The sequence below is a fragment of the Suncus etruscus genome, chromosome 2 (genome assembly GCF_024139225.1).
Source record: "Suncus etruscus isolate mSunEtr1 chromosome 2, mSunEtr1.pri.cur, whole genome shotgun sequence".
NCBI lineage: Eukaryota > Metazoa > Chordata > Mammalia > Eulipotyphla > Soricidae > Suncus > Suncus etruscus.
The window spans coordinates 166,693,668-166,716,789 of record NC_064849.1 but is presented as its reverse complement, the minus strand read 5'-3'; the positions used below and the strand labels follow the sequence as shown (position 1 = coordinate 166,716,789).

The 23,122-nt window shown below is 36.7% G+C and overlaps 1 protein-coding gene across 1 annotated transcript in view; it reads right to left on the bottom strand.

The window, feature by feature from the left end:
• Window positions 1-23,122, bottom strand: part of MAN2A1 (mannosidase alpha class 2A member 1) — a 202,746-nt gene that overhangs the window by 43,713 nt on the left and 135,911 nt on the right. The window contains exon 16 of the mRNA XM_049769175.1: window positions 15,580-15,694. Coding sequence (XP_049625132.1) covers window positions 15,580-15,694 — 115 coding nt within the window. The remainder of the gene's footprint in view (window positions 1-15,579; window positions 15,695-23,122) is intronic.

Here is a 23,122-nt window from a genome sequence, read left to right as displayed (position 1 = left end):
CAACCGCTCCCATCCTGCCTCCCATATCCTCCACTCTTCCCCCCAGGGGCTGCTAGAATGCATAGTCCCCTCTGTGTCTAGTTAATTACTTAGTGGGCTTATAACTGTTTGGTCTTGGTGCCTCCATTATTGCCCCCTCTAGTTGGGAGGCGGGGCTAGAAAGATCAAGTTATGTGGATTTGTTTGAGGAAGAGAAAGATAATGGGGTAAAAATCAACTACGCCGACTATGAGCGGAGTCATTCTAGAGGCTCTCGTCCTTGGTTTGAGAGACGATGGGGAAAAGAGGAAGGTGAAACACCACAGCAGTTCAAAAAGAGGGATCAAATAAGATATTCAGTGAGCACTGCAGCCATAAAAATATGCACCACATAGTTGCCATGGTCTTGAGATAGGAAATATGACAAGGCGCAAGGAGAAAGAGAAAAGAAAGAAAAAGTAAATATATAATTAAAAAATAGACAACTACTTCAATATTTACCCTAAAACAAAGAATTCGATCAAAACTAGATAAAAAAATTTAAAAAATGATAAAAAAAAGTATTTAGTGTTTTTTTTGTCTCTCCCCCCCGCCCCCACTTAGGCACAGTAAATGTTGGGGTCATCCGAAATGGGAATACCCCTGGCCTAAGAGATACCTTGGAATATATTGTCATGGGATTATCTATAGACTCCTTTCACGTTCATTTACTCTCCCCTTGGTGTTTTTGTGCCCTATGGAAGACTTCTGCTCCGATCTGGATGATAAAGACAGACCTCTAAATCTAGGGGTCTCAGTCTGTGCACAGGTCAAGGAGTGGAACTTATGATGATAACTTTCTTTGTGATTTTAGAAGTTCTGTTTCCTCGATGTCATTTTAATCTGTCTTCTGTGGTTAGTGGTCTTGGCCCTTGCACTGAAGCTCAGATGGAGTCTGGGATATCGTCTTTTGTTATGATTCCGGAAGACCCATTCAGTTGCAATTGCCTTAGTCAGGACTCTGGCATTGGAGGTCATGTTTGTTATGTAGGACATAGACCAGACCCTAGACTAGGGCTTTCTTGTTGGTCCCAGAATACATACTGCCCGGTCATGGTTCTATCAGCCAGTCATCTGTAGATCATGTTCTTGGCTTTTGCACAGCCCATAGTGTGATAAGTCTTCCAATTTGGTTTATCATTAGTTGGTAAGGTAGGATAATCTGTTCTTATGTCCATTTGTTCCCAATTTCCTCATTGTCAGGATCTCATATTAGAACTGGCACATGTTGGAGATCGAGTAGTATTCAGGATGTCCCAGGTGGGCTTTGGTTCCTGTGGCTGTTGTGAAGAACTGTGTTGATTCTATGTCTGGGGTTCAGGATTGATGTCTGGATGGTCAGTGTATAATCTTCTGGTGTCTAAGATGGATCCACATGACATATTTTCAAGGTGGCAGATTCCCCTGTATTGTAAATAAGTATGAGTTCTTATCTCTAGTAGATAAGAGCTTGTTTATATACGTGGGATTTCCCCTTTTTAATGTGCCTTTGCAGGAAGAAATGGTGCTTCATTATATTGCCAGTGCATTTGGGGGTGAAAAGTACAGAGAAACAAGTCACACACCTAAAAAACATAAAAATAGAAATAAAAAATATATATTTGCTCACATATGTATAGAGAAAAATGATTATAAGTAAAATGAAATAAAAAATAAAGAGCTAGTGTTATACAGGTCTTATACTTATGATGGAAGTAAATTTTTTTTTAATCAAGAATGGGTATTGGACCTTACAGAATGCTTTCTCTGCATCTATTGATATAATCATATGATTTATGTTGATTGATTTATAGATGTTAAACCATCCTTGCATTCCTTGGATGAAACCTACTTGATCGTAGTGAATGATATTCTTTTTTCATTTTTGGGTCACACTTGGCAGTGCTCAGGTGTTACTCCTGGCTCTATACTCAGAAATCACTCCTGGCAGGCTCGTGGGACCATATGGAATGCCCGGATTCAAACTACCATCCTTCTGCATACAAGGCAAATGCCTTACCTCCATGCTATCTCTTCGGGCCCGTGAATGATCTTGATGAGGCATTGGATCCTATTTGTCAGGATTTTGTTGAAAATCTTTGCATCTGTGTTCATCAGGGATACTGGTCTGTAACATTCTTTTTTGGTAGCATCTCTATTTGGTTTTGGTATGAAGGTGATGTTAGTTTCACAGAAACTATTTGGAAGTGTTCCTGTTTCTTCGATTTTATAAAAGAGCCTTAAAATGATTGAAAGAAGTTCCTCTTGAAAAGTTTGAAAGAATTCATTAGAGAACCCATCTGGGGCTGTGCTTATGTTTTTGGAAAGATTTTTGATCACCATTTTAATTTCCTCAATAGAGATAGGGCTGATTAGATATGCTACCTCTTCCTTATTTAAACGTGGAAGATTATAAGAGTCCAAGAATTTGTCCATTTCTGCCAGGTTCTCATGTTTCGTGGCATGGAGTTTATCAAAGTAGTCTCTGATTACCCTTTGAATCTCTGCAGTATCTGTAGTGATTTCCCCCCCCCCTTTTCATTTCTAATCTGGTTTATCAAGTTTCTCTCTCTCCATTTCTTTGTGAGTTTTGCCAATGGTTTATCAATTTTATTTTTTCAAAGAACCAACTTTTGCTTCCGTTGATCTTTCACATTGTTTTCTAGATTTCTACTTCATTGATTTCTGCTCTCTATACTTTGTTATTTCCTTCTGCCTACCTGGTTTTGGTTCCATTTGTTATTATTTTCTAATTTTATAAGCTGTGGCAATAAGGTATTCATGTAGGGCCCTTCTTCCTGATGTGTGCTTGCAAAGCTATAAATTTTCCTCTCAGTACCGCTTTTTCTGGGTCCCATAAATTATTTTATTTTGTGTCTTTTACTATCATTTGTGTCCAAGAATGTTTTGATTTCCTCTTTGATTTCATCTTTGACCACAGGTTGTTCAGTAGTATATGTGGTCTATCCTGGAGAATGACCCATGTGCATTGGAAAAGAAAGTGTATCCAGGTTTCTGGGGATAAAGTGCCCTCTATACATCTACTAGGCCTCTTTTTTTTCATTTCTCTTTTCAGGCCTAGTATATTTTTGTTGGGTTTCAGTGTGGTTGACCTATCAAGGGGTGACACGCCAGTGTTGAAGTCTCCCACAATTATTGTGTTGTTATTGATATCTTTTTTTCAGGTTTCAACAATTGAATACTTTGCTGGTCCCTCATTAGGTGCATATATGTTTAGGAGTGTGATTTCTTCCTGTTGTACATAACCCTTGTTTAGTACAAAGTATCCATCTTTGTTCCTTACAATTTTTCTGAGTGTTAAGTTTGTGTCATCTGATATTAGTATGGCCACTTGAGCTTCTTTAAGGGTGCTGTTTTCTTGGATGATTTTCCTCCAGCCTTTTATTTTGAGTCTATATTTGTTCTGACTATTCAGGTCTGTTTCTTGTAAGCAAGAGAAGTTTGGATTGAGATTTTAGCTACTCAGTGTCTCTATACTGGTGCATGTAGTCCACTGACATTAAGAGATACAATTGTCGTGGGATTTAGTGCCATCTTTGTGTAGAAGTTTGGTGTGTCTGTTGGTCAGTCTTGTCTTAAAGTAGATCTTTCCATTTTTCTCTTAAGGCTGCTTTTGAGTCTGCAAAGTTTCTGAGCTATTGTTTATCTGTGAAGCTATATATACTTCTTTCAAACTTGAAAGTGAGTCTTGCTGGGTGCAGTATTCTATGCAAAGCATTTATTTCATTGAGTTTTGTCACTATGTCCCACCACTGCCTTCTGGCCTTGAGGGTTTCTTGTGATGGTCTGCTGTAAATCTTAAGGATGCTCCGTGGAATGTAATTTCCCTTTCTGATCTTGCTGCTTTCAGTATTCTATCCCTATCTTTGGGATTTGTCATTGTGACTAGAATGTGTCTTGGGGTTCTTTTCCTTGGGTCTCTTTTAGCTGGTTGTCTTCTGGCTCTTGTAGTTTCTTTGTAATGATGTCCTTGATATTTGACTCTTCCTAGAGATTTTCTTCCTGGGTATCTGGTACTCCAATGATTCTTAAATTGTTTCTTTTGGTTTCATCAAAAACTTCTATTTTCATTTGTTCACATTCTTTGTGTAATTTTCCCATTGCATGATCAATTGCTTTAAGGCTCCCCCCCCCCAATCTCCTCTGTTGTATGGATTTGTTATACATCTCATCTTCCAGCTCACAGATTCTATCCTCATCTTCTGTTACCCTGTTAGAGAGGCTTTCCGCTGAGGTTTTCAATTAATCTACTGAGCTTTTCACACCTTTTATTTCAGTTTGGAGTTTTCTGATTTCTATCTTCATATCACATTGATTCTTATTAGCATTCTGTTCAACTCGATCTCTGCTTTCTTTGAGTTCTGTGAACATCCTCCATTTTTATTCTCTAAACTCCATATCTGAGAGACTAAGTGGTTTGCCATTTTCATTCTCTATGGCTGGTTTTGGCCTGTGTTGTTTCCCCATTGTCATGCTTGTATTGTGTTTTTTCTATGTATTTTGGTGGTATTCATCGGCTAGATGATGCAAGCGGCCACAAAGCAAATTGAAGCAGCCATGCTTCTCTGGCTCCAACTTTTGTGGGCCGGATCAATCATCTCCAAAGGAGAAGGAGACAAGTTCTCAGGAAAAGAATGTCAACTAAGATCCAGTCCCAGGCCAAAGCAAGCAGAGAAAAGGCTCAAGATGTCTGCCGTGCTTCAGAGACACAGCAGAAACTAGCTATTTCCACTGTCTCTGGGCAGGACGCCTCACCTCCAAAGATGAGCCCGCAGGGAATAATGCCAAAGAAGATCAAGTCCCAGGCCTAAGCAAGCAGATAAAAGGCCCAAGATGTCTGCCAAGCTTCAGAGACACAGCAGAAATCAATTATCAGATTCTTTTTTCTCTGAGTACATTTTTCAATTAAATGACCATGGGATATGTACACAGTTGTTCATGATTGAGGTTTAGTCAGACAATGTCGACTAATGCACAATTCCCATCAATAATGTGCCCAGTTCCTTTATCACAGTCCCCACTGTTTGCCTATATGGCTGACATCTTTCTTCTCACCCTCCCTCTCTATTGTTCTCAGTCTTCCTTTTTTTCCCCCTTTTAAACACTGTTAGGGTTAGGGTTATGGTTAGGGTTAGGGTTAGGCCTCTACCTGTATGGGTGGGTGGGTTAGTTGTCTGATGCAGATCCACAGCTCAACTAGCCACTGATCAGGTTTGTGTGATCCAGCACCCTGGGCAGGCCAAAAAGTTCTTTTCCCCAGATCTGCAATGTGGAGCCACTGTGGGCCTTGCCTAAGGCTTAGTTTCTTAAGTTGTAGGTTGTGATTCCACATGGGGTATCATAATAGAATTTAAGATTCTCAAAATATTTGTTGTGAGATAAATTTTTTATTTTTGTTCCGGTAAATGATATGTATATAATTTTATAACTGTATATCCAGGTCAGGTGGCATGAGTTTATGAGGGATAATGTTTAAGAAGCACTGACCTAAGTGTACTAACTGATTTTCAGATGTTTGGATGGTCACATTAATTATCTTTCTATTAGTGAAATTTTTACATCTGCTTTTATGAATACAAAGTTTAGCAAACTGTTTTCCAAACCTCAAATCTAAAAACCACGATGCACCACTTTGTTTTATTTATAAAGAATGAAACAATTACTTCATTGATGAAGTAAACTATTAATTTTATGTCTTACTTTTCAGTAGTATACAGGCATAACTGTATTTACATAAAATATAGCATTTGATCATATAAGCTGCAATTTTGGTTAGAAATTATACCAGTTAAGAGGCCAGGAATATAGCTCAAATGTTAGCAAATATTCTTTGCATGTGGCAAGGCCTGAGGACTTGATCTCAAGCATTGCATGGTTCCTAGAGCACCAGCATGGGTAGTAGCCACAAATAGCAGGAAGACTAAAGGAAAAATTATACCAATGATGAATAAGACTAGTGAAAAATACTTAATAAAAATAGGAAGTTGTATCTGTTATACTAAATACAAATCTTAGTAAACAACATATCTTTGGGAAGCTGTTTAGAGAGAACATACCCTTATCACTAAGAATTGAACATCCAAAATCAGGGGCTAAAGAGACAGTACAGAAGGTAAAGCATTTGTCTCACATAGGTTCAATCCCTGGCACCCCATATAGTCCCCTAGGGATTGTCAAGAGTGTCCTTTCATGCACAACCAGGAGTAAATCCCGAGCATTGCCAGGTACAACCTCCCCCCTCCCCAACTGAAACATACATACAAAAAGAGCCTTCCAAATCAAAATTTGCAGAGATAGTGTAGCAGGTGGGCTCTTGCCTTGCATGCACCAAACGTGAATTTATTTCCTAGTAGCAAATATGGTCCTTTGAGCTTTGCCAGGAGTGATCTCTGAGTGTAGAGCCAGGAGAAGGCACTAAGCACTAACTGGGTGTGCCCCCAAACAAAAGTAATAAATTCCCAATGTTAAAATATAACTAAAACCTTTTATTTACCTGAGAGTTAAATAAGCCTTTTATTTACCTAGAAGGTAAATAAAATTGCTCCCAACCAAGCTTTCCTATTATTTTCCCTATGATTCAGGAATGGGCTGGCATGGGACAAGGGAGAGAAGAATAGAAGAAAAATACTTTGTCTTACACCCATCTTCTCCACTGACAGAACTATATATATGAATGCAAACTTCCTAATAAGCTGATCAATAAATATCAGTAATTTAGTGCACTTCTATAAAACATGTTCCTTATTAAGGTAACTTCTGGAAGAAAGATGGATTCTATCTACTTCTCATGGAGTCAAGAAACGAAATGACCTACGTATCTACCTCTGAATGTTAGTGAGATTTCATTTATAAAAGAAAAAAAAACACCAAAAAACCAAAACCAGTGTTGAAATATGTCATTTTAGCAACAATATTAACCTACAGAAAGATGAATATTTGAGATGCAAAGGACTCATCTCATTGAGAAACGTATCTATTAAAAATAACTAATCAAAATAAAACATATTCAATGAAATTCAATAAAACATATTGAAATTATTTAAACAAACTGCACAGGAGCGATAATTAAATTTAATGACTCAAACCACATGACATTTTGTGCTTGGAATCTTAGGTACAGATTTTAATCTTAAGCATTGTTTTCTTCTTTTCCAATCTTTATTGAGGTATCATGATGGACAACACTATTAAAATCATAAAGTTGCAAGTACACAATACTCCAAACCACTTCCATTTCCAGTGACAGCATCATCCCTCCACCAATGAATGGTTTTCCACCTTGGGAACCTTTTGTTTTGTTTTGTTAGGCCACATCTAGTGATGCTCAGGGGTACTTCTGGCTCTGCACTCAGAAATCATGCCTGCCAGGTTAGGGGACCATAAGAGATGCCGGGGATTGAACCTGGGTCTGTCCTGGCTCCAGGAAACTTTTTTTTAACAAGCTGATCATTTCGGGGTGACATATTTAAAATGTCTAATAAGTTTATATTTTTTCTTTGGCGGGGGGGTCTGGAGCATACTGGTAGGACATTTGCCTTGCAGGCAGCCAACGGATCTCCAGCATCTCAAATGGTCCCCAGAGCCATCCAGGAATGATTTCTGAACGCAGAGCCTGGAGTAACCCCTGAGTGCTACGGGGTATGGCCCAAACAACCCCCAAAAAAACAAATTAAAAAATGTTTAAAGTTCTTATGTACCACCCCTGAAGTGCTCAAGACCCTCAACCAATGTCCTTCAATTACATCCAATCCATCTTATTATTGCCCTCAAACATGCCTGTTATCTTAGTTGGAGAATTATAGAAAACTTAAAACCTAAATTTATACATGCATATCTAGATCTACAGCTACACATTTCACTCTGAAATTAGTAAAAGACTAATAACAAGACTTGCAGGCCTCTGAATATTACATTAGAATAAAACTCTTGAGGGGAATCAAGATATAATATATGAAAATAATTAAGTGAAATCTGGCTTTTAAAGCAGAATTTTCAAAAACTGCATGATTTGTTATCAAATTATTACCCATTACATGGGCTTATTTCAAAATTCTTTCGTCCATATTTGTATGTTCAAATATAATTATTGTAATTATTTAGCTATATATATATAAATTAGATAATACTTAACAATGTAATAGACAGAATTCTTCAAATCTTATAGCAATTAGGAAGAATGATTTTAGCAAGTCTACTTCTCATGTCCTGTGATGCTGGCTTATTCCTTCTGGCCCAAGAAAGTAACATCTCTCCAAGACTTTGCATCTCACAATTTGCTTCATTTATCAAATCTCCCCTCACCCTCAAGAACCCTTCCTTCTCATAACACTCTGTGAAACCCATCTGGTCAGAAACTCTATTAAGAAGATAAAACACTTTCTATATGCCAGGATCGATAAGTCATAACTCAATCTTAACAATACTACTATGAAGTAGATTCTTCCTATTACAATTTTCAGATGATAAAATCAAACCTAAATATGTAATAACGTTAACACATCACATAGCTGGTGAGTAGCAGAACTGGGGTGGACGCTAGGAGCTAATGCTGGTAGCTTGATTTTAAATCCTCAACCCCATCCCTCTGCCCTTCATACATTTTTGGTGGATGTTTCCCTCCCAGGAAGCTCTGACTTTAACACAGCAGCTGCTGTCAAACAGTACTCAAGATAACCTCTTAGCTCAAAATTTGTATAACCAAATGTGCTTATAGTCCCCTAAAATAACTTTGTTTCATGCCTGTAGGGGATAATCAGATTCGACACATAGCTACTTATTTCAATTTCTTAAAAATTCCAATTAACAGGAAAAAAATTTAGCAGCCAATTGCTTATTACATTCCAAAAATGTTTTAATTACCTGAGTCTGCCTAGTCATATCTTCTTTAATGCTTTTACTCTTAAATCAAACTAAATATGGAACATAGTCCTGAGAAAAATAAGGCATTGATTGCAAACCATTTTAGTAACCTTGTGAATCTTTTTATGAAACTAAAAGCAAGCAACTTTAGTAAAGCTCTGAGACTTTGTTCACAAGTGGGAGGACTTCAGAGATAGAAGCAGAAGAGGCAAACATCTTTGGAAAATTCAGAAGCAGGAGTCAAATTTAAGATATACTTTTTGGAGCGGGGCTGACTTGCAGGTTTATTTTCTTAGAACACTCTAAAAAATGCTAAGTCACAATAAGCATTCTGAGTCAACTGAATACTTAGCTTAGAGGCAAGTAAACTACTTTGAGAAACTGACTTAATAAATAACACTCTCAGTTCAGTAAATGTTAAAATTGGAAGGGACATACCTAGAAATCTATTAAAATCAGAGGGAGCCCCAGATACAAAGACTCTGTTTAGCCCAAAGGGTAGAACACTTAGAACAGGCATGTTATAAGAGTGGCACAAATATGGATGAGCAAATGGATCTGGAGATAAGATACACTTCATATTATTCTAAGATTTGTGAAGATGCTCTGATGGTCCTATTTTACTCTTGTATTCTATACTTTAAGAAACTGAAACCACCCAAATTTATGGTCACTTTAGTTTTCTTAAAGAGAAAACCAGAAATTGAGATAGTATTCCTATCTAGTTATATATTTAATTAGATGAAGCTAATGTCGACTTCCTTAAAAGTCAAGAGCCATGATATGTATCAATTGAGAGTATATAAGTGAAGCAAAGAAAATCTAAATAAACTTTCTTTGACTGCTAAATATACCCAAACAAGAAAATTATCCAGTCATTTTGGACAAAGGAAAAAAATTTTTCCACCATACTTTTTGATAGCATTTCATTACACTTTTACCTCCAGGCTACTTGCTTTCTTTTAGCAAAATCTATCACATATAATACTTCCATAATGCATTGTTGGGAAATAGGGAAAAGTATTGCATTTAAGATATTTCTCCTAAGGGTTGAAATGTGCTTTCACACACTGCATTTAAGATATTTCTCCTAAGGGTTGAAATGCAGTTTGCACACACATTACTCACTCGCAAACACCAGCATAAGAAAAGTAGTCTTGGGAATAGAAACTTGAAAGTCTGTCTGTACACCAGGAGATCTGGAACCTGACCCTGTGCTGGTCAAAGTGTAAATGACACACTGGTAACTCATAGCAACCTCATTCTTCAAAGTAGTTGTTGATATCAGAAAACCAGGACACTAAAGTCTGATCATTACAGTTCTGAAGACAAATAAAGGAACAGCTAACAACTGCCACTTACTCATCATTATGTCAAATAAAGTATGTTCTTTTTGTGATGGTGCAATACCCAATGTAACTTAGAGGAATATAGCAATTTCTGGTTGTCTCATTTCTTATTTTTTTAATCCAAGATTAACAAAAAAGCTAAAGTGGCCTACTTGGTAATGATTAAAGCTTCAATTAAATGACAGATGATTTATACTACAAGAAAAAATAATCCTCATCTTTTCCTACAGGAAAAATGCTATTTCCTATAAATAAAATAATCTTGGGCAATTCAGATTTGTATAGGACAGTTTTAAAAGGGCATTTTATTAAGTTGTGGTATAAAGCAGATTTCTATTTTACCCAGCATAAAGTGAAGGGTTATCAGAATTACCTGAAACCACTGATCTTTTGGTGTGCTTTAAACTGTAGAACACAGATTTTCTCTAACATAATACTTCAATAAACCTTTTGATTGTATATCTGATTATCATTATACTATAGTATGTAAACAGAAATAAATGTAATGGTTTAAATAATACTAGAAGGTACTGAAATTTAAGGCTATTTATAAAATTAAGAATAATTAATACAGATGAAGTTAAACACCAAAATAAGAACAAGACCTAAATTGAGGTTAAAGCTCAGGTTTCTCAATCCGCACTGCTTCAAAATCAATAATGACCATATAGTTCATATAATTCTGGAAGTGTGGCCTCATTCTCATTCTTGACGTTTTTCTATTGAAGTTTAATTTATTTTAGGGAGAAAGGGTTAAAAAATTTAAATTAAAGACTGAGAAATTTAAGAATATTTTGTCAAATTGGTATTAATTTTCATACCTTTAATTGTTATGAAGAATATTTTAAATAAACTGACATAGAAAGGATTAATAAAAAAGATAAGAAATAGAAAATTAATAACATTAATTTTCCAATTTCTACGGAAAAATATTAGATTTTATATAAGTAGCTGGTTTAGTAACCTAGTACAAGTGTGCTATGCAATCTTATTAGTCTGTACCTTAATTCCCACTTGTTTCTCAATCATAAATTTTCCACTAAGAACAAAGGAGCTCTACTCATTAATACTCATTAAAAAAATATAGTTAGGCAGAGAAGGGACAACATGACAATGAGAGTTGGAAAGGATCACTGACAAGAACTGAAAAGAGGTTACATATCTGATACCACTTCAATAACAATACTGCAAAAACACAGTATCTAAAAAGAAAAGGAAAATTCAGAGAGAGAGAGAGAGAGAGAGAGAGAGAGAGAGAGAGAGAGAGAGAGAGAGAGAGGGGACAGAGAGGCAGAGAGAAAGAAGGGGGCTTGCAGGGGAGGCATTAGAGGAAACTGGGGAACACTGGCATCAGAAGGGTAGGTGTTGCATATTATATGATGGAAATTCAATTATGAACAACTCTGAAATTGTATATGTCATGTGATTCAATTAAAAACTTATTTTAAAAGAGATAATTTAAAAAAAAACTGCATCTGAACAGTTTAAAAGGGGAAATATTGGGCCAAAGAGACATTATAGAGGGGAGGGTGCTTGCCGGGCATCTGGCCTTCTTGTGTTTAATCCCAGCATCACCAAGTTGGTCCCTGAGAACAGAGTTAGGACCAAGCTTTGAGCACCACCTACTATGCACACCTCCCAAAATAAAGGAGACTGAATACATGGAAAATAATAAGCTTGTGTGTACATATTCATGTGTATGTAAATAATACATTCTATATATATATTTGTTGCAGTATACGAGATGAAACCCTGGGTTTCATGTATGTATGTATCACTGAACTATATTTCTAACACATTATCACAATATTTCTGTTAAAATAATTGTTTTTGTTTTGTTTTAGTTCACACCTGGCAATGCTCAGGGTTTTCTCTAGATCTGTGGTCAGGGATCAGAGTTGGTGATGCTCAGGATACCTTATGTGGTGCTGGGATTAAACTAGGATCAACTGTGTGCAAGGGAAATGCCTTACCTCTCTGTACTATCTCTGGCACTATCTCTATGGCCTTAGAATTTCTTTTAAAGTCAGTCTATAAAAGTATGAAAGTTGGCTGATATTTTCTCTCAACTTAACATGAAAAATCACATTCTGTCTGTACATACTAATCAATTGCCCTGAAACCTGATTTACATGAGGACAGAGTTGCAAAACACAGGAGCTTTCAAGTATTTTTCAGTACAGATGCTCTGCTGCTGAGTATAATGAAGACCCTTCCAGGGAACTTAAATAACTAGAGAGGCCAAACACCCTGAATACTTCTGTCATGGGTCCCAATTAGTGATTTTACGAAAACCCCAATGAGGTAGGATTTAGATAGTTTGAGGCCTCAAGCAGTGACAAGTGAAAGTAAAGACAGATGGAAGTAGTCCCACAGGTTTCTGGGAAAAAAAAAAGGCTCCATCTCTATACTTGCCTCATGTTTTCTCTGAGGAAGGCTAGACAAGATGAGCTCAAATACAAATACAGGAGGGGCAGAGTTTTGGAAAAGGCATTTAAGGAGCTAATAACTCCCACTCTCACTACTTTCAACTTGGAATAAAAAGTAGTGCTTTGAGCTTGGAAGAGCAAAAAGAAAGACTGATACGCTACTCTGAAGAGTAACATATCCTGGCTTCAGGTTCAGTATAGGCAAGGACAGGAAAATGGTTTCAGAGAAATTCTCTAACTTCACATTATACCTACATTATCTGTCAGTTTTCACAATATTCTGGAGCTTTGTGCTTTCTAACTATAAAGATCTGTATCAAGAAGAAATTGTTTTAGCTCAAGTTTATTCTAACCTCAGAGACATCTGAAAGTAACACTGTCAGACTTGCATATTTACTTTATTAGTATTTTTTACTATGCTAACACCAAGATCTGTTCCATTCATAACTTTTCTCTTAACTGATTAATTTGAGAACCAGTGGCCCTGTCATCTTGGAAGCCCAGGGTCAGTGAATTCTCATTGCTTGTCCCTCCACCCGAAACTTCTTTATTCCTGATAAGGAACTGTTAGTCAGCCCTGGGGGATTTTAGCTGCCAGTAAGAGGGAGAGTTTGGGGGAACAGGAGGGTGGGAGGAGAGGAAAAAAGAAAAACATTTAAATCTAATAGGTTTGTTTGCTACAATAAGTCAAGAGGTAAAGGGGTCTCTAAATTCCTAAACTGAGCACTGAAGCATACTGGCAGCTAAGCACAGAGCCAGAATGAAGAAGGCCTTCTAATTTGCAGAAACCAGAATTGCTCTGAAATCCAGATCCCCAAGACAAGTCAAGAAAATAGACACTTGATGATAGATACAAATACACAAAAGCATTTAACAGATGGACTTGTTAGAGAAGAGGAAAGTTCCTCTGAGGGCTTCAGCACTTGCTGAGACAGCCTAGCCCTAAAGTAAAAATAATGAACGTCAATAGAAAACCATACGTGATGATGACACAGGTCTGTGTCCAAGTGTCCACAATCCTGTATTCAATAAAGAACATTTCCATTTAAAAAAAGTCTTAAGCAAAATTAAAAGCAGATATAAATATCTCCTGAAAAGCTATTTTCTATCCAGGAAACTAAATCTGTAGCTGGACATAAAAGAGTAGGGCTCTTGGGAATGTTAAATAGTGGCTTCTGCAAGAATAGAAAAGGTTGATAAAAATACTATTTATGACTTATAACAGAGACTTGAGAAACTCCGTAAAATGTTATTTCAGAACTAACTATTTTCTCATAGGTAGCACTGTGATTATAGATAACTGAGCTGTCACATTCAGGACAAAAGTTAATGTTTTTATTTTCATACCTTACAGAAAGCCTTTGAATTTAATATATCATGAAAACATATTACATTTTTACCTCAGCAGTAACATGAGAAAGCTGCTCTATATCTGAAATTCTAACAAACCACAAAACAATAAAATTTAAATGATCTGGCTACTAGGATTAAATCTGTGGTATGTCTGTTCAATAAAACGAAAACTGGAAATCAACCTGCCTAAAGTGCACAATATCGACGAACACGGATACCCTGATCCCACCGAAGAACCAAGCGCCAGGTCATGCCCAAGTTGGTTGAAGGCGGGGAAGAAAGAACCGGAAATGAGTTCCTGGCTGGCTTATATAAAGTGGAAAACTTACTGCCTTGTGAAAGAGATCTATCACTTCTTTCTACCCACCAATGAGATATCTAGGACCAATGAGAGTCAACTATAAGCACCTGAGACAGAGAAACAGAAAGAGACAGAGACAAATAAGGAGATACACACAGAGTTAGAGACAGAAACAGAGAGATTTCCAAGGAAGTAGAGAGGTTTCTCTTTAGAGGAAAGAGCAGAGACCATCTGCCAAGGAATTCTGCAGTCAATTCCCAAACGGATATGAGGGCAAAGTTCCCAGAATGGGGAAAGCACCAGAGAAAGTAAGGAAATTCACATCTCAGGCAGAGAACTGTGGAAGTTCTTCTACATTGCCCCCATGACCTAGTGTGTTGCAAGCGTGGTTGGCAAGGAGAGGCTGGAGGTGCTAAGAAAGATTTTGATATTCGCATGGATATAAGCATTAGCTTAGCATGGCCTTTGTTCCACTGTGGAGCCTCTTCTCCAGAGGGACTAGTTACACTCTGGGCCCAAAATTCTGCATTTCCAATGTTTTCTGGGTCTCTTCAGAAAAGTTTTTAGTCTCAAAGGTCTTCGTGTCTTTGGGCTGGTTTAAGTTCCAGACAATGTTTACCCTGCTATACTTTTTATTAGAACTTTTCCTACCCCTCTCCCACCCCAGCTGTCTGGCTGCAAGCGATCCTTCATAAATTGAAAGCTAGTTCCGATCATGTTAGTTAATGAACAGGCTGCTCAACACTGTCCCTTTTAAAGCAAAGGCTGATTTTGTGTTTTAGTCTTTGAAGAACTGTAAACAGAATAAGTGAAGAATGCCTTCCCTACAAAGTTAAATCCCAGAGCCACACATTTATAGCAATACATTGATTGTACAGCCTATTGTATGCATCAGTGTTGGTTACTGGATGATCCATGAACTGAAGGCCAAGTCTGGTATAATTTCCATTTCATAAAATCAGACAGTCCAGTACCTACTCAAAAATCAGACAGACTTCAAAAAGGATTTCATTGAATGAACTCACAACTATCACAAAGATTATGGCAGGAAAAATAAGATATATAGAAGAAATAATATATACCTAGGGGTTTGAAATGCTCTATAATTTTTATTATCAAAGAATACTCTTTTCAGTTTTACCATACATATGGTGTCAAGTATTTACATCATTTTGCAAAGCAACTGCCATTTTACTGAAAAGTGACACAAGGAAAAGAATTCATAAACCAGTCTACATTTATTTCCCAACTGCATGATCGCATTACTTACCCTTTATGTGGTACAGGCGAACTCTATGTGTGATATGTTCAAAAAAGCAAGTTATGTCTGAAAAAATCCTTCCATGTTGCACTCTGACCAGGGGTGGTGTTCGGTACTCATAAGGCTGTGGAGAAAATGAGACTTTTAAGGAAAAGTATTCTGGCTTTTAACTTTTCCAAGAGAGTACCGTAGCATCCAAGTTGGCAAAAATAGTTACCATTTGATGCTTGCTATTTAAAGTGAAAACCAAACCTTACAATATATTAGATATGCATATGTAATACAAATGGAATACAGGGACTTTCATTACAAGCAAACATTGCTTAAAATAGAAAGTTAAAATGTTCACAACTTGACTGGCCTAGATGATCTACAAACATTCCTCTCAGCTATAAATATTTCTAATTAAAATCCTTCTATACTGTCCATATGCTATTTATTAGAAATAGCAGTCACTGCACAGTGTGACTTTTCCCTAGGCACACAGTTATCATCTCTACTGCCCCCATATGTTCAGGGTCCATTCAGGGGGACAGGAGGACCCCAGGAAATACTCTAAGCAAATAGAAAACAGAATTCAGAAACAGTTTAGTCGCAGTCATCAAGTATACCAGCAATAAAATACTGCCCTTTTCACTTGAAAGAACTCACTAAATATAAGTGAAATTTACAAATATATTTGGGGAAAAACATGGAAAATCATTGGTTCTGTTTTTATCTCCTAAAGGCTAAGCTCAAGAAAATGGGAGTGAACCACATTAATTTATATAATGTAGAACAACCTCATACTATTTCTGAAGAATTAAATTTTCTTAAGTGTTACACTCGGTGCAACAACAACATAAAAACTAGGTTTTCAATGTGTACTATTTAAATAGCATAATATTTTCAAAACTTTGCATCTTCTTCAAATTTAACTCTCTAGCTAGAGAAAATATTATGAAATAGAATGTTTTATACTTGGCCAAGCTCTTTGACTGATTATGGCATGACTGGAAAGAAATGGAGTAAAATGGGAGCAATGCTTCCTGATTCCTGTCCTTTCCTGACCAAACAAACTACTTCTTATCTCATTCTCTTCTATTTTCTCTGCATAAATTTATGAACATCCCATAAACCTTCCTATCCAAAATCAAAACTATCTAAAGATAAAATTATTTTCTAAAAGGGGAGTAGTTTTATTGGTGAAATACAAACTTTATAAAAAGAATGTGGAAACTGAGAGTGCAGAAGTGGGAGGAGGAAGTGAGGGGTTAGACAGACAGACAGACAGAATAAAGAATAAAGAAAAACATCCCAGCTAAAGGACTAATTTTCAAAAGAACATGATGATGTGGATGATTCCCAGAGCTGACTAACTGGGGTGGTTGGAAACTGGGAACACTGGAGGGGGGAGGAGAAAATGGTGGTGAGACTAGCGTTTGAACATTTAATGCTAGAAATAACTGTATTATAAACAACTTAGTAAATCTCAATGCTACTAAAAAAAAAAATTGAAAAAGCGATTATACATCCAGAGTTGGGATGCTAGAAACCCCAAACTGGAATAAAAATAAAATAATTATTAAGTAATTACTATTATATTGTTAATACCTTTAAAGTATATATACATATATAAAATATATAGTATATGGGGGCCGGAGAGATAGCATGGAGGTAAGGCGTTTGCCTTTCATGCAGAAGGTCATCGGTTCGAATCCTGGCACCCCATATGGTCCCCCGTGCCTGCCAGAAGCAATTTCTGAGCATGGAGCCAGGAATAACCCCTGAGCACTGGCGGGTGTGACCCAAAAACCAAAAAAAAAAAAAAAATATATATATATATATATATAGTATAAATCAATGCAAACAAAATCCCTGTCCAATGGCTGAAACTGTTACTTGTGAAAACATTAATTAATATACTTAGGAACCGCTGCTTATTCTGAAAAATCTGCTGTGTACTATAATGGACCTTTAATTTCTCACTGATTAAAAAACACAATGAGCTACATAATCTCTTAAAAACTTTATTTACTTTGGTTTGGTTTGGGGCTATACACAGTAGTGTTAGGGGAAACATGTATAGTTCTGGGGATTGACCTGAGTGGACCACTTGCACAGCAGATAGCTGACACTTTCCTCTGTTCTCTGTATTTGATTTTCATGTTTAGTAATTTCCTAAAACATGGGACAGAGGAATTATTTTCAAGTGCAGATCCAAAGTCATACAATCTCAAATAATTTAACTTATCTAGAAGAACAGAAAAATTAAGTATACAAATAAGTAGGAAACTCCAAAGGTAGGAATAATAAAGACTTGACTCCATAAAAATAAAAAATTAATTTTAATATAAAAACTAATATACTTTAATAAATTTATCTTATGTTAAACACTATATAAAATTGCTATAACATAAAAATGAGCTAAACATCAAATTAAATATTTGGTTAAGAAACATGCGACATGGTAAAATGAATTACTCATTGTTTCACCTTATAACTGACTGTTCTGAAATAGAATAGTATATTTAAAAATTATGATTTTGAAGAATATATCTTAATTATGAGCATCATCACAATGAGACAAAATATGTATATTTTAAGACAAGACAAAACTTGAATACAGGGGAAATGTACAGAAAAAAAATCCCTCCAGAAGCAAAAAGTGCTTGCATATTTTGAACTGAAATGAAGTGAGTAAGCCTAGACAAGGGAGTGGCAGCTACATGGCTGTGCATTTCTGCTAATTGGGAGACCTATCACAACACACAAAAGAACACCACCACACCAACAATGAAAAAAAGAACACAAGCAAACTTAATAAGTAAACATAAAAGTTTAAGTGATCCCTACTAAGTAGTAAGCTAGGTACAGAGGGGACCACATATTCTAGCAGCCCTGGGGGTGAGGGAGGAGGATATGGGAGGTAGAATGAAAATGGAGGTATAGGGAGGACAAATCTGTGATGGGAATCCCCCCAGATTTTATGTAAATATGTAGCTAAAATATTATTGTCAACAATATGTAAGCCACTTTGATCAAAATAAAAATTATATTATTAAAAAAATAGAAAAAACTTTAAGTGATCCAACTAACATTAGTTACCTCTATAGTCACTCTACAGAGAGGAAAAGATAAGGATGTTCAAAGAACTCAAAGAAATTATAGAATGGACAACCAGTAAGACTCAACACATAAAAAAACACCACAATGCTATAAAATTCACAATAAAAAAGCAAAGCAGAACCCACCACACTCAGTGAATAAAGATGGTAGTTCTTAAAGATCCAACTAATATCAACCATCTCTATAGTATCTCTGATCAGGACTTTAGAGAGAAAAGGTAGGATATTCAAAGAACTCAAAGAAACCATGGAATAGGCAGTCAACAAGAAATAAGAGGATATGAGAATATAAAAGACAAAACATTAACAAGAAATACCAGAAGTAAAAATCTAGTAGTAAAAATGAAAACCTCAATGGAAAGCTCACCAGCAGCAAAACAGCTGCTGAAGACCAAATCCATGAATGGGAAGATGAGCTGGTTAATAGAAAGAATTTCCATTAGAAAGAATTCATAAAAGTGCCTTAGAATGAAAAAATGGGATTTGCATCTGGGAGAGAAAGAGGGGAACTGTCAGCTTCATGTATTTCTCTACTATTCTGTCTCCTAAAGCTCTCCTGAGAGGACCAGTAAGGGCCCAGCAAAAACTGTCTCCTAGAGGCTCCAGAAGAGCATGGCAGCATGCTCATTCTAACTAATGAACCCCACCATAACATGCAGGAAAAAAAAAAAAATCACACTACAAGCTTGAAAATGGGGAAACCTCACAGGCAAATACTATGAACACAGAATGAAGATGATAGCTCTGGGGACCCCAAAAAATACCAACCATCATATTGTTCTCTCAGATAAGGAGTTTAGAATAGAAATATGCAAATCAAAACAACGATGAGATACCACCTCACACCACAGAGAATGGCACACATCACAAAGAATGAGAATAAACAGTGTTGGCGGGGATGTGGAGAGAAAGGAACTCTTATCCACTGCTGGTGTGAATGCCGTCTAGTTCAACCTTTATGGAAAGCGATATGGAGATTCCTCCAAAAACTGGAAATCGAGCTCCCATACGATCCAGCTATACCACTCCTAAGAATATACCCTAGGAACACAAAAATACAATACAAAAACCCCTTCCTTACACCTATATTCATTGCAGCACTATTTACCATAGCAAGACTCTGGAAACAACCAAGATGCCCTTCAATAGACGACTGGCTAAAGAAACTGTGGTACATATACACAATGGAATATTATGCAGCTGTCAGGAGAGATGAAGTCATGAAATTTTCCTATACATGGATGTACACGGAATCTATTATGCTGAGTGAAATAAGTCAGAGAGAAAAAAACGCAGAATGGTCTCACTCATCTATGGGTTTTAAGAAAAATGAAAGACATTCTTGCAATAATAATTTTCAAACACAAAAGAGAAAAGAGCTGGAAGTTCCAGCTCACCTCAGGAAGCTCACCACAAAGAGCACAAAGAGTGATGATTTTAGTTAGAGAAATAACTACATTTTGAACTGTCCTAATAATGAGAATGTATGAGGGAAATGGAGAGCCTGTTTAGAGTACAGGAGGGGGTCGGGTGGGGAGGAGGGAGACTTGGGACATTGGTGATGGGAATGTTGCACTGGTGATGGGTGGTGTTCTTTACATGACTGAAACCCAAACACAATCATGTATGTAATCAAGGTGTTTAAATAAAAAAAAAAAAGATTCTCAAGAGAGAGAGAAATATAGATAGAAACAGATAGGGGGAAATGTCTGCCATAAAGGCAGGCAAGGGGGCAGGGTGGGCAAGAAACTGGGGACATTGGTTGTAAGAAATGTGCATTAGTGAAGGATGTTGAACATGAGTCTCAACATGAACAATGCTGTAACTGTATTTCAACTGTATTTCAATGTTGTAACTGTATGGTGACTCAAATATTATTTTTAAAAAGATGTTCATAATAAACTTTGAGTACCACAGCAGGATGACTTTGCCTCAGGGACTTTCCCTGTCACTTTGAATACCTGCTGACAAAGAGATTTGGCCAGTGTAGAATTAGGCTATTTTACTAGGTATAATTCTGTACCCCTTTCATATAAGTTTTATCTCTTTCTATTACCAGACCATAGGAAGTGTGTCTTAGCACCTACCTACCTAGAAAACTATTCCCTCCGGTTCAGGATCTTTGTTATTAGGAAGAAAACCAGGATTCCTGCTATCCCTTAATTTACATCAGTAATGATACCTAGGGCCAGGAACTACTTTGATATGTAAGAAATTAGCCTTTCTTTTATCCTCTGGCTCCTAACTGATACCTATTCTATTCTAAGATTACAAACCACCTAAAGCCATGTGTATTTTTTTAAAAAATCAAACCATGTATTGATAGTTTCTGTACTTTAATAGAAACAAATGTGGGCATTCCTTTCATGATATGACTATCTTTTTACCCTTTATAAACTCCCAGCCTGGAGAGTAAAATTTGTCTCACGTCTATTGCAGACGCAGGTCCCCAAACAATGTATTTTGTATGGTCTCATTATTTCATATTTAATATTCATCCATTCGTGTACCCGCTATCCTTAGTGAAGGAATTCGTCCCCACTAGAGATACTGAGATGCAAGACACCTATAGCAGGTAATAGAGACTACTTTGAGAAACTCTATGCCACTAAACATGAGAACCTGGGAGAAATGGATACTTTCTTGAACTGTTATAACCTTCCACATTTGAATAGGAATATGTAGCATATCTAAACACTCCCATCACTATTAAAACGGTAATCAAAAGCCCAAAGATGGATTCACTAGTGAATTTTTTCAAACCTTGCAACAGTAACTACTACCAATTCTGGCCAGGAACTTTCATGAAATTGAAAAAACAGGAACAATTACAAACAGCTTTTATGAAGCCAATTATCACCTAGATACTCACCTAGATACCAAATCCAGATACTGCCAAAAAAGAAAATTATAGGCCAATATCTGTGATGAACACAGATGCAAAGATCCTCAAAAAAATCTTGGCAAATAGGATCCAATGCCTCATCAAGAAGATTGTTCACTAAGATCAAGTAGGTTTCACCCCAGAAATGCAAGGATAGTTTGTTTTGTTTTGTTTTGATATGGTGTTTAGTTTTTGGGTCACACCTGGCAGTGCTCAGGGGTTACTCCTGGCTCTACACTCAGAAATCACTCCTGGCAGGCTCGGAGGACTATATGGGGTGCCGGGATTCAAACCACCGTCCTGCATGCAAGGCAAACGCCTTACTTCCATGCTATCTCTCCAGACCTGAGGTTTTTTTGGTTTGTTTGTTTGTTTAGGGGTCACACAAGATAGCGATAAGGAGGTTGGGGATGAAACCATGGTCTGTCTGGATCAACTGTGTACGAGACAGGCGCTCTACCCATCTCACCATAATCACTATGCAAGTATAGTTTAACATCTGTAAATCTATCACCATAATACACAACATCAACAAGAAAAATAAAAATCACATGATGACATCAATAGACGCAGAGAAAGCATTTGATAAGGTCCAACACCCATTTTTGATAAAAACTCTCATCAAGATGGGAATGAAAGGAATCTTTCTCAATATAGTTAAGGTCATCTACCACAAACCAATGGCAAATATCCTAAATGGAGAAAAACTAAAAGCCTTTCCTCTAAATTCTGGTACAAGACAAAGCTGTCCTCTCTCACCACTCCTATTCAACATAGTACTGAAAGTACTTGCTATAGTGATTAGTCAAGAAAAAGATATCAAGTGAATCCAGATAGGATAGTAAGAAGTCAAGCTCTCGTTTGCAGATGACATGATAATCTACTTAGAAAACCCTAAAAACTCTAAAGAAAAAGCTTCTAAAAAAATAGATTCAGATATCAATGTGCAGGCTACAAAATTAACACACAAAAATCAATGGCCTTTTTTACACCAATAATGATAGGGAAGAAATGGACATAGAAAAACAACCCCATTCACAGCAGTGTCCACAACTCAAATTATCTTGGATTCAACTTGACTAAAGACATGAGTGAACTATAAAAAGAAAACTATAAAATCCTTCTCCAAGAAATAAGAGAGGACACACGGAAATGGAAACACATATCCTGCTCATGGATTGGCAGGGTTAACAGAATTAAAATAGCAATACTCCCCAAAGCATTGTACAGATTTAATGCAATCCCTCTAAAGATACCCATGACATTCTTCAAAGAAGTGAATCAAACACCTTTGAAATTCATTTCGAACAATAAACACCCTCGAATAGCTAAAGCAATCATTGTAAAAAGGAATATGGGAGGCATTACTTTCCCCAATTTTAAACTGTTTTACAAAGAAATAGTCATCAAAACAGCTTGGTATTGGAATAAAGACAGACCGTCAGATCAGTGGAATAGGCTTGTGTTCAGAGAATGTTCCCCAGCCATTCAATCACCTAATTAGGAACACAAAAATTCAATACAAAAATCCCTTCCTCACACCTATATTCATTGGAGTGCT